Source organism: Gracilinanus agilis, chromosome 3 (assembly GCF_016433145.1).
Source record: "Gracilinanus agilis isolate LMUSP501 chromosome 3, AgileGrace, whole genome shotgun sequence".
In the NCBI taxonomy this organism is placed as follows: Eukaryota; Metazoa; Chordata; class Mammalia; order Didelphimorphia; family Didelphidae; genus Gracilinanus; species Gracilinanus agilis.
This window is the reverse complement of record NC_058132.1, coordinates 126,425,916-126,439,520: the sequence shown is the minus strand read 5'-3', so window position 1 is coordinate 126,439,520 and position 13,605 is coordinate 126,425,916. Positions and strand designations below refer to the sequence as shown.

Genomic DNA, 13,605 nt, shown 5'->3' with positions numbered 1-13,605 from the left:
AGGGTGCATTAGACATGACCGATAACAAAGGATGATGATAACTTGCAGGCATGCTCCCGGTAATCTCCACTAGAGAGCTGACCAACTTTGAGTTGACCCTCAGCCCGGATGGCACAAGGGTGGGGAACCATAAGTGCTCCAACCTCCTGGATTACACTGAAGTCAAGACTCATCATGGTTTCTTAACGGATGCTACCAGAAACCCAGAAGTGATTGGAGAGACATATCCTTACCAATACAGTGCATCCATCCGAGGTTCTGGTACCCTGCGATTCTACCGCAACCTGAACCTAGAAGCCTGTTTATGGGAATTTGTCAGCTACTATGATATGTCTGAGCTCCTCACAGACTGTGGAGGCACCATTGGCACTGATGGGCAGGTAAGAGTTTATAACATATATTATTTTGTTCCCAACAAACAGGGTCATTTTTTTTCTTGATATCACTATATAGAGGAGTTTTGCTTTGCACCTGAAAACAGAATAAATCTTTGAATCAAACTGACCATATTAGTATAGGTACAGAGTATAGATATAGGTATATAAGTACATATAGATATTTGTTATATGTTACATATAAAATTTATATGTGTATATATCTGCATATATCATGGATATATTTGTATGTACACTATTAGCCATAAGAAAAATAGATTAAGTGTCAGTTACTCAGTGAAAACCTATTACTAATACTAGATAAAGAGTCAAAATACATTTCTTATTGACAGTATCAATAGCATTAGTTTTGCATATGAAGAGCAACAGATTATTATTATTAGTCTGAGAAGGCTTCCCCAGCCTGGCAGAGCAGTTCAAGAACAAAAAAAAGGTAAGAATTCCTGTTCTAAGACAGAATCTACTTCATTGTGATCTGTATCAATGAACAGCATTTCTATACCACTGCGTTGTCATATCTTTGAAATATTTGACCTGAGTAAGCTCTTATGTCCTGTCAAATCAGGAGAAAAGATTTTGCGTAACAAATTGAACAAAAATAAAATCTGTAAGTTAAGAGTTCTTAATCTTTTTCCCCTTATTGTCATGGATCTATTTGGCAATCTTTTTTATTAATATTAAAAATGTGTTAATAGAATTCATCCACAAGTGTCCCAACCTGTCCCAAACCTCTCAGCATTACCAAAGTAATCATCTGGGAGACAGACATGTTCATACAAATATACAAATTAAATCTTTCATGTTTTCACCTTTCAGTTCGGTCTCTGGAGGTAACATTCACAATTAATTCTTCCAGTATTAATTCTGTAGCTTTATATGTTTTACTTTTGGCTCTATTTATTTTACTCTTCACTATTCCATGTAGTTCTTTCCAAGGTTTTTCTTTTTTAACAAGCCTGCTAATCATTTCTTATGGTACCATTATATTGTATCACAATCATATGTCACAAGTTGTTTAGCCATTCCTCAATTGATGGGCATCCCCTCAGCTTCCAATTCTTTGCCACCACAAAGATATATTTTATTTTTTTTAATAAATATTTTAGAATATGTAGGTTCTTTTCCTTTTTCCTTGATCACCTTAGGAAATAAACCTAATCGGGTATTACTGGTTCAAAAGGTATACACAGTTTTATAACTCCCTTGTTATAATTTCAAATTTCTCTCCAAAATGGTTAAATCAGTTCACAGCTCTACCAACACTAACAGTTTATTGGTATTCCCATTTTTCAACATCCCCTCGAACATTTGTCATCTTCTCTTTTGTTATTTTAGCCAATCTAAAGAGTGTGAGATGGTATCTCAGAATTCTTTTGGTCTAATCAGTAGTGATTTAGATCATTATTTTCATTTACCTATAAATGGCTTTGATTTCTTCAACCAAAAATTATCTATTCATATATTTTGCCTATTTATCAATTGGCACAAGGCTCTTATTCTTATAAACTTGACAGTTATTTATTTATTCTATCTAAGAGGCTGTCTATAGACATTTTCCCACAATTTTCTGATTTCCTTTTAATCTTGGCAGTATTGTTTTTATATGTACAAATTTTTTTCAATTTGATGTATTTAACATTATCAATTTTATGTTTCTCAATGCTCTCCATCTCTCATTGACTCATAAATTCCTCATATCTATAAATCTGATTGGCAATATCTTTCCTGTTCTAATTTATTTATATCTCCTTTTATATCTAGTCCCCTTGGCAATCTTGTGAAGCCTGTGCATCCTTCTCTTAATGTTTTTGAATCTATGAAATAAAATATATAGGATTACAAAAAAAGGAATTTTATTGAAATGGCATTATCAAAAAGAAAACTAAAAACAAACAAGTTTATGGGTGCCAGGTTGAGAACCTCTGCTGGAGAGATATTTAGATATAATGCATGGTGTTACAAATTTGTCAGAAGACAAGAAATGATTTAGCTGTGCTTTTTTTCTAGATGTGGAAGAAGCAAGTAAGAGATAGTTCACTCTCAGCCTCATTAGACTTCAAAGCTATGTAACTTACTTTGTTCAGACTTTTTTGATGTAGGTAAATGGCCATAATTTCTCTGGACTTCTCCAGGCAAAAAGGTAGTTTATAAAACCAGCCCAAAGGTATATAAAAAAATACCTTTCTCAGGCCAGAAGAAATTAGTAATTGTACCTGCCAGTAAAAACTCATACAAAAGAATCCTGTAATTCTTCCTCGTCACTCAAAACCATGTAAATCCATCTGTAGAAATAAAGGTTCAATCTGGTAAGCCAGTACTTTCTTTATGTATAGTAATTAGGCATTTTAGTTCCATGGGTACAAGCTGTCACCTTTTATAAAAGAACTTTTGAAACTATTAATTCAGTAATCCTTAGTACAAGTTTTGCATTCTTTAGCTGAGAACACTACGTTTCCAAAATCGAGCTTTGGATTTTTCTTTTTAATAAAGCAGCACCCTCGCCCCCCCCAAATTTTTCATATTTTATTTTTCCACAACAATGAAATTAGGAAAACTAATCTGCTCCCAGTTCTCCCATTCACTAATCCTATAATTATAAAGCATTTATGAAACACTTATCATGTGCCAGGCACCATGGTAAACTCTGGGAATATAAAGAAAGGCACCAAAAAAAAAAAAAAAAAAACCTATGCTTGTCCTCAAGGAGCTCACATTCTAATGGGATAATAATATGTAAAAATTGGGGTCATAGAAGATAGAAACAAAGTAGATGGAAGTTAATATATTATATTATGTCATGTTCTTTAGTGATCAAAGTGCTATCATTTAACTACAGCTAAAAGGGACTATTGGAATTCATCTAGTCTAATCCTTTCACTTTATAGATTAGGAAACCGAGTCCCAAAGATGTTATTTGATGTGGTCAAGACCACATAGGTAACTCAATCCTCCCATTTTACAAAGGAAGAAATTATCAGATTTTATCCTCACAATTAACAGTTGAGAAATTTAAAGCACAGAGTAACTAAGTGAATTGCCTGAAACCACACAGCCTAGAATAGCTTTGAATTCAAATCTCCTAATTGCCAGACATGAAGCAGTACCAGTAGAACACAACCCCTCCTTACCTTCTCATCTTATGGCATTCTTATCTAGGAGTGCCACTTAATGAATTACCATTCCCAATTATTTCAGGGCAAAGAGAAAAGGCATCTGGTATTTTCAAGATCTCCCTCTTCTTAGCTTGTCTAGCTTTTTTTCAGCTCAAATCCCACCTTCTGCCAAAGGATTTTCCCAGTTCCTTCTCTCCATTGCTAGTGCCTTCCTTTTGGAAAATGTCTTCCATCTACTCTGTTTATATCTCATATACACCTAGTTATTTCCATATTGATTCTTCTTTTAGAATTTGAGTTCCTGAAGGGTGGGAACTTTTTTTTTTTTTGCTTTCCTGACACATGTGAAGTATTTAACAAATATTAGGTTGCTGGCTCAATTATCAATATAATGAAGCTCTAGAGTAGAGTTAAACAAAAAGGAACTCTTGCGTACATGATCTGAGAAATTCTAACTCACAGAGAAAAAACTGTAAAGGTTTCTCAAAATGTTCTCTAGTTTGTAGAAGATTCCATATCTCCTCAAAAAGGGAAACTCTAAATATGTTTCAGAGGGCATGCTTCCAGTTTCTAAGAACTAATTCATCCACATTTCCTAGCTAGTACTTTAAAACCAAGAAATTCATACATATAATACAGAGGCACTAGATGATGCAGCAAGTGTAGTATATAGAATTGACTATGCAGGAATACTGCAGCAGTAATTTATTCAAGTTTTATCTCCACATTTTAAGGTCCCAGAGGGTGGAATCAATGTCTGTATTCTCCACAGTCCAAGGTGGAGTACTATACACAGAAAAATTGATCAATCTTCCTTAACAAGACACCACCACCACCCCTAACCATGACACCTGCTCCTTACCCTCCCCTGGCCCTTCTTTTTTCACTTCATTCCAATCAATGTGTTCCCTACTCTTACAGAAGACTTCCTTTTCAGTGCAGACTCAGCCCTGAATCACTCATTTAATTTGTTCCTGGGCTTCAGAGACCAGTCTGAAGAAGACAGTGAGGACCAGTGTGATAAAGCAACACATTTCATGTCAAAGTACAGATGAGGAAAATGAGGCAGATATGGATATTGCCAGTCCTCTCCTTGGAAGTATTGGAGCTTCCTGATTCACCAACCATTTAATAAAGACAATTCAAGGACTTCGTCAAGCATTGGAAATAAAAAGATTGTGGTCACCACTTTCCCTCCACAGGCAGCAAGTTTGGCACCTCTGTTCTAGACAACTCTTTAAAGCTCTAAATTATAGAAAAGCTGTTGCCCTGCATTGGTAGAGAGGTTTGCTCACCTGAGAATTCCTTATACTCATGAAATCACAGGCTGGAGCGCTATCCCTTATCCTTCTCTAAAAGTCAGAGGACCCCCCCCCAAAATTGGTACATCCTCCAAGAAAAACTTGACCAATGATTTTTTTAAGGAGGATTATTTTATGGTCCAGTTTACCCAGTATCCTATTAGATCATTAAGTCATAGAATTCAGTGTTATTTCAGTTGTGATGCTGTGTGATAGAATTTTGATGCAAGTCAAACCTGGATCTTTAATTCCACTTCTGATGCATGCAAGCTCTATGATTTAGGACAAAGCTCTGTTTGGCATTCAAAGTCTTTCATCATCTAGTCTTCTACGTTTCCAGTTGTTTTTTTTTTTACTCTTGTATCTCTGACTCTGATCTCACAACACTGACTTCTTGCTAGTTGAGCCACTTGACACTTGAGGAAGTCTGTGTGGCTCAATAGATAAAGCACTGATCCTTGAGGCAGGAACATCTGATTTTAAATATGTTCTCAGACATTTACTAGCCATGTGACCTTAGGCAAGCCACTTAATCTGTTTACCTTAGTTTCCTCAACTATAAAATGGTGGGGAGTAATAGCACCTACCTATCAGGATTGTTGGGAGAATTCAATGATATAATAATTATAAAGCATTTAATACAAAACTTGGCACATAGTGAATGCTACATAAATGTTAAATTTTTATATAAACCTTACTTTCTATCCTAATAATAACTTGAAGACAGAAGGGCAAGGGCTAGCTAGACATGACCTATATTAACTGAGAGCCAGTCCTTCCTCTCCTTCTCACATTGTCAAAGTTAATTATTCTCTACCAACTATCCTGCCATATGGGGTGAAAGTTGGCAAGTACAGATTTTCCTTGAGTTCAAAGCCCTCAAGAGACTTCTGATACACAATACTATAAATGACAGATGATGAAACCACTAAAAAATGCTCTGAGTAATATATACTGGCACCCATAATAATAATATCATTAATATATAAGACCACCAGAATGGGGAATGAAATATTTCTCAGAGATGCTCCTTTTGGTACAAAGTTGGAAAGAAATTTAATAATATAACTATAATCTCAACTATCAGCATTATGTATAGCTAGTACAATTTTGTGTACTAAGTAGGAATTTGAGTATCTTGCCAAAATAACTTCATGTCAGCCCAAACTGAAATGTATCCTCATAAAACTTCATTTTTAAAGCCATTTTATTTGGCCAACTTATTTTCACCATTCAGTAAAGAGATCATCTGAAGCTTTGGTCAGAAAAGGGTATGCTTCATCCATCCACAAAAATTCTGATCATCTTATTTATAACACGGATGTTACACAACCAGAAGAATCATATAAAACGTCCTCCAGAGCTATCCTTGGGTAACTTGTGTGGCACAGCAGGAAGAATGCTGAGCCTGGGGGGAGTCAGAAAAACTTACTCCTCATGAGTTCAAATCCAACCTCAGATTAACTATGTGATCCTGGGCAAGTCACAAAACCCTGTCTGCCTCAGTTCCTCATCAATAAAATGAGCTGGGAAAGGAAATGGCACACCACTCCAGTATCTCTTGCCAAGAAAACCCCAAATGATGTCGTGAAAAATATAATGACTGAACAATGACAAAAGAGCTATCATCTGCTGGTCATCAAATTGCTGTAAGCATTGTCTCCAAGTTTTCCTCAGCTTTACTCTAGCCAGTTTCTGTTGACTTGAATTCAGTGGTGAAGCTGAATGAAAATCTACCAAGTAAGCAATATAGGTTTAAAGAATTATTTAAAATAGCAACATGGTGTTAAAAATGTGTTTATATCTCAAGTGCCTTAAAGTTATTTTTTATTAAGATAATGATATTCTGGAGAGTCTTTTTATAATCATTTTCCAAAATAAAAAAATCAGATGATTTTAGGGAAATCTCCCAAATGTGTTATTACTAAGTGGCATGATAGTAGCAAGTATAAAAGACATGGATATTTTGAGGCTGATTTGGGTTCTCTTTTTATTTTAAAGAAAAATAAGCCTTCAGTGCTCCCAGTCATCTCCTTTAGGACAGAATCGTAATTTAAAAACCTCATTAGATAAACAAGCAGCTGATAACATTGTTCAGTGGGTATGAATAGGCTACAGGAATTCAACTCCCAATAAAGATATAGTTTAAAACAATAAACTTGCTCTTTTTTCCCTAGGACCAAGAATAAAGACTTCAAAAGTAAATGAAAAATCTCTAATTTAAAAAGATCTTCAATCAAGATTACCTTCACCATCTTAAACTTGATAACATTAGATTAAGAAAAAAGTTAGTTTGTGAGAGAGATAGAAGTTGTTAGTCAAAACACATTCCCCTCTGGGGAATGCTATATCCAACAAGTTTCCTAAAGATATTAGGTAACTTACCTCACCCTTATCCTAAAATTTACCTCCCCTTTCCCTGTTTTTCTGAAAATAATAAATCCCTTCCCTTGTTAAGTTTGAGAGCTTGTGTGAAGTTATACTTGTGTTATACCAACCAATATCATAATACCTAAGCAAAATCTTCATCCAGGCAAGCACTGGAACAGCTGTTATCCAGAGAGCAAATCTGCTATATTAGAAGACATCCAGAACCTTTATCTATCTTAGGTTTTAGGGGAATAATTTTTTAACAGTGGAAGTTGCTAATCTCAGTGGGATTATTTCCTATCTGTCTACCAATTTAGCTCTGGATTAGCCAAGCCTAAACAGCCTCTATTTTTTGATCTAAAGAGGATTCAGTTAAAATACTCCTTCTGCTATAACTGCCTCAGGAAGGGGGAGGAGAAAGGATTCTATTGACTCTCACCCCTCCCCCTTGCTAGGATAGCTAACTTGAGCCTTTGCTCTGAATCCATTACCAATCTGAATCTATCTTACACAGGGGCTAAATGACAGTCAGCCTTGAGTTTTGCATTACCAAAGCTTAATAGACAGCCTTCCCCAATTTCTCTTCTTCCCTCTACTTCCCAGTATTCCCAGGAAAACTCTGATCTGACTGCTATTAATAACAAAAGTGGTTTATTGTATTATGTGATCTAGGATGGTTAAGGTATGAAGCCCTACACTGTCCCAATATAAAAGGGTCCATCTCCCCTGGCTTCAACCAGGAATTCTACTCCCTCTCCTATGTCTGTTAACTGAGCTAAGCTAACAGACTGAATAGGATGATAGAGGTCTTTCTCTAATGGCAAAGGTTTGAACAGAGTTTTCACGATTGGCCCAGTGGCTATCTGGTTCCTCAGACCCCTTACAGCCCCTGGCAGATGTTTGAGCTCTTCTTCTTTTACTGAAGTGAGAATCAGATACACTAACAGGTCTTTGGGTATAGAGATATCCAGGGAAACCACCAGATAGTCTCAGTTGACTTCAGAGGTCAGGTAAAAGTCCTCCATCCTTCAAGGAGTTCAGAGATGAAGACCCACCCCCCAGGGTTCTCTCCCCTACAAGCCTCTGCTCCTTCACTCCAACTGTTGCCCCCATCAATCAACGTTCCTTTTCAACATTACAAACCTTCCTTTGCAAACTTTTCCTTACGCAGCCAAAGTTAAGGGCTTTCTTTCTTAAGCATCTTAAAAGGGTAAGGGACTTCAAAATTCCTAGGCTTACATTGTCCCATTATAAGCATTGCAGCATTGCACTGGATGATGGTTTCTGCCATTTCCCAGGCTTACATGATTTTTAATCCTAGGACTTTCTGGCTTTGGTGTCTCCAGACACGGAGCCATGTAGTCTACACTATCATATCATAGCACTGGGAGCTTACTATGTATTAGTGATAGAGGCACTCCCTTTCTCATTTACCCTTAACTTTGGCTGTGTATGGAAAAGTTTGCAAAGGAAGGTTTGTAATGTTGAAAAGTAAAGTTGATTGATGGGGGCAACAGTATTTAGTACATCACTATTGCAACCCGGGGAAAATGGATTTTGTCAGTATTTAGTTCCTGAAACAACAGCAGTCATTTAATTTAAAAATACTTTTTACTTGATTTATTGCTTAATAAGTATATGATTATGAGTAGTTTTAGTATGATGGCACTCTTGAATATGACCTTAAAGTCTCAGTTTTCTAATCTGTAGAATGGAGATAACACTTTGGGGTATTATTTTGAAGAAAATGTCCTACAAATATCCAAGAGCTGTGTAAATGTGAATCATTATTACCCACTTCAGATTTCAAGGGAATATAATAAGGATTTATAAGCATTTACTGTGCCAGGACCTGTATTAAGCTCTGGGGATACAAATACAAATAAAAAGGAAGGCATTTCCAGCCCTTGAGGAATTTGCATTCTAATTGGGAAAGACAATATACAAAAGGAAGATGAAAAGAAGGGAGTCAGAGTCAAGGTACTGATTGAGGAACCTGTGTCAAAGTCCCCAAAATGAATGCATTAGAAGGAATTCACCATTGGAAAATGGACTAGCTTGGCACAAGGATATTCCAAAGAGACATGGTAACTAAGACCTAGAGGAAAATCCAAAGAGTTAGAAACAAAGCCATGAGGGGAAAGCTCTAAATATCAATGTATTGATTTGATTTATAGGATAATATTAAGTTCTTCATAGAATTTTCTTTACTTCATCCATTGCAACAGATAGTGAGGCATAAATTTCCTTTATCTTCATTGTGATATTTTCTTCTGCACCAGGAAGCAACCTGATCCAATACCTATGGAAAAGTGTTTCTTGTTGCCTTTGGGCAAATGATAAAACTAACCTGTCAATTCTTTTATTCATTGCTGCATGGGGAACTTAGCTATATTATCCTTATATTTTCTTGTTTCATTTAGAGTGATGATATCATTATGGATGTAATTCAGATCTTCAAAGACCAAAACAAGAATGAAAAAATGTATGTAGAAAGTCTAAGGATTAGGTGATTATTGGCACTGTCTGGTCCCTTTTCCACTATGAATTCATTGTTTTCCTCTAAACAAGCACAATGAAATAGGTACTAAACTAGTTCTATTCATTTGGCATATTATGAGAGAGAGGAGACACAGAAAGAAAATAAATGAACTAAAAAGTAACAACTGTAAACTTACTTCTGTCTGTTCTGACAGCAAAATGGAATTGCCCAGTGATTGGAAACATTTCTTTTGCCTTCTCAAATATAAAGAACATGAACTACCAGGAAGAATTTTGTTTCACTCAAGAATTCTTTGGCTAACTCCTCTTTGAATCATTCAATCAATTAGGAAGTATTCTCAGTGTCTGTGTTTTTTTTATATACTTTACAGCATCTTCTATATTGTTCATCCTTATTACTGAAGAACCTCTCTCTCTCTCACTCTCTGTCTCTCATTCTCGCTGTCTCTCTCAAAATATATATAGAGAGTATATAGACTGTAAGGCAATAAGACAATTCTCCTAAATGCTTGTTATTTATAAGAAATGATGTACGTATAATGGAAAAGTAGAAATCATTCCAATGCATTATTCTTAGTGTCTGCATTGTGTCCAAGATAATGAATACATTTTAAAATGTGTCTTGGTGTGATTGAGAATTTAAAGTACAGCTATAAAAAGAACCTGTCCTGCTACATCTCCATCTTTTGGCATAGCTGCTGCTAACATAGAACTTGTTCAAGCTGTCTGCTGTACCCACAAGTCATCAGACTAAGTAAAATATGAACAGCTGGGAATTTTTCTTAGTATAGGCCTTAGCACAGAAAATGGGAGGAGCAGAAGAATTCATTCTCCTGTCCATTTGAGAAGTTTATTGGTAATTCAATCGATTAATCAATCAATATTTATTAAGTGTCTACTTTGTCAGGCAGAGTTGCTAAATGCTAGGGTCACAAAAAAGAGGCAAAAGACTGTCCTCAGGGAACTTGCAATCTAGGAGGGGAGAGAACAAGTAAACAAAAACAAAGTAAGATGCAGAATAAAAAAAAAAAGACAGGGCAATAATAGTACCAAAAAATTAAATTCAGGTTGTTGTAAAGGTGAAATCAGTCTCAGTTACAGCTACCTTACATTATTTCTTTTTTTTAAGCTGATTTTCTGTTCTATGTCTAAACAATAAAGATTTAATTTTAATGACTCCTCTGGCAACAAATATTATGTTTTTGTTTAATGTTATATTCAGTAAGCATTTTACATAAATTGTTTTCTAGTTATTCTGGTGGAATAGACAGATTGAAGCAATAACCACTTTAATCTGCATAACAGTTTCATTTTTTTGTTGTTTAATTTTATCTACTCAGCAACCATGAGAAAATAAGACACGAATTATACTCATTTATTGGAACCAGAAAAGAGATATAATAATGTTTCCTGTTCCCCAAATTTAGCATTCATTTTCTGATACTTCTGTTAGTGTTCTCTTCCTTCTGGATTTCTTTTCTTTTTTTCTTTAAGCACAGAGATTTGGTTTTATTTTTAAATAAACATATAATATGTAACATATACATATGATTTGCTATAATATGGAATAAATTATAATAAAGATACTTATCCAAGAGAAACAAATTCTCATATTAACATTAGCTATGTCCAAAAATATTTTTCATTTTCCCCCTAATACCCACTCTTCCTCCTCCCCAAGAATTCCCACTCTTCCCCCTCCCCATTACAGGTAGCACTGTGCATGTTATATGTATGTGCATGTATATATATGTATGTATTATATGATACATATTTCCCTTTTCATCATGTTGTGGAACAAGATACGTATTGCTTACACTAGAGAAAAATTCCTGAATAGAATGTTTCAATCATATTCAGACTCTGTTCCTTCTATGGCAACAGATATATTTTTTTTATCATGAGTCGCTTTGGAGTTTTCCTAAATTCTTGCATTGTTGAAAATAGTTAAGTCATTCACAGTTGATCATCATATATTATTGTTTTTACTGTGTGCAGTGTTCTCCTTGTTCTGCTTACTTCACTTTGCATCACTTCATAAAAATCTTTCCAGGTTTTTTGGTATCACCTTGTTTATTCTATTACAATTATATGCCACAACTTATTCAGCCATTCCCCAACTGATGGACATCTCCTCAGTTTTTAGTTCTTTGCCTCCACAAAAAGAATATATAGTTTCTTTTCCTTTTTCCTTGATCGCTTAAGGTAATTAAACTAAATAGTAATTTAGATTCAATTAATTTAGAAATTTAGATTAGCAATTGAAATTAACATGCTAAATCTAATCTAAAGAGTAGAATTATTGAGTCAAAAGGTATGCAGTTTTATAATTCTTTGAGTATAATTCCAGATTGCTCTCCAAAACAGATAAATTCCAATTCCACCAACAATGTATTAGTTTCCCTATTTTCCTATATCCCTTCTAACATTTGCTGTTTTGTTCTTTTTTCATTTTAGTCAACCTGATAGATATGGGATGATATCTCAGAGTTCTTTTGATTTGCATTTATTTCTCTAATCAATAGTGGCAGAACAATTTTCCTTATAATTATGTATAGCTTTAATTTCTTCATCCAAAAACTGTCTGTTCATATATTTTGGCCATTTACCAATTGGGGAATGACTCATACTATTTGAAAAAAAATTTTTTTGAAAAAATTCTCAATATATTTTAGATATAAGAACTTCTATCAGAGAAACTGTCCAAAAAGAATTTTCTCAACATTGCTTTCTTTCTAATTTTGGTTATATTGATTTTATTTATATGAAAACTCTTCAATTAAATGTATTCAAAATTATCCATTTTACATTTCATAATGTTTTCTATCTTTTGTTTATTCATAAATCTACTTATCCATAAATCTGATGGGAAAATATTTTGATCTTCTAACTGGTTTATAATATCTCCCTTTATATCTAGATCGTATCCATTTTGATCCTATCTTGGGAAATGGGATAAGACATTGGTTCATATCTAGTTTCTGCCAAACCGCTTTCTAATTTTCTCAACAATTTTTACCAACTAGAGCAGTGGTTCCCAAACTTTTTTGGCCTAGCACCCCCTTTCCAGAAAAAAATATTACTTAGCACCCTTGGAAATTAATTTTTTTTAATTTTAATAGCAATTAATAGGAAAGATAAATGCACCTATGATCATCAGTGCTCTCCTGGATCCCTGCAGCACCCACCAGGGGGCAGTGGCACCCACTTTGGGAATCACTGAACTAGAGAATTCTTATTCCAAAAACTTGGAATTTTTCCTTTGTCAAACACAAAGATAACATAATCTTTTGCCACTGTTTGTTATATGTCTATTCTGTCCCACTGATCTACATTTGTATTTCTTAGCCAGTACAAAATAGTTCTGATAATTACTGCTTTATAATATAATCTGAAATCTAGTACTCCTAGACCTCCTTCCTTACCTTTTTTCATGATTTCCTTTGATATTCTTGGCCTTTTATTTTTAGACATGAATTTTGTTTTTATTATTTTTTTTAGTTCAATAAAATATTTTTTGGAAATTTAGTTGGGATGGCATTAAATAAGGAGATTAGTTAAGGTAGGATTGTCATTTTAATTATATTGCCTCTGCCTACCCATGAACAATAAATATTTCTCCAATTATTTAAGCCTGACTTTATTTGTATAAGAATGTTTTATAATTATGCTCATATAGTTTCTGGATTTGTTTTGGAAGTTATACTCCTGGGTATTTTAGTCTATCTATGGATAATTTACGTGGGTAAAAATATTGCTTACTATTTCTTCTTGCAAAACATTGTTAGTGACATATAGAAATGATGATGATTTGTGTGGGTTTATTTTATATTCTGCAACTGTGATAAAAGTATTAATAGTTTTGATCAATTTTAATTGAATCTCTATGATTTTATATATATATGTATATATATATATATATAT

General features: G+C 34.4%; 1 protein-coding gene across 1 annotated transcript in view; it reads left to right on the top strand.

Moving 5' to 3' along the window:
* Positions 1-13,605, top strand: part of FREM2 (FRAS1 related extracellular matrix 2) — a 199,095-nt gene that overhangs the window by 170,087 nt on the left and 15,403 nt on the right. The window contains exons 16-17 of the mRNA XM_044668953.1: positions 49-380; positions 9,603-9,664. Coding sequence (XP_044524888.1) covers positions 49-380; positions 9,603-9,664 — 394 coding nt within the window. The remainder of the gene's footprint in view (positions 1-48; positions 381-9,602; positions 9,665-13,605) is intronic.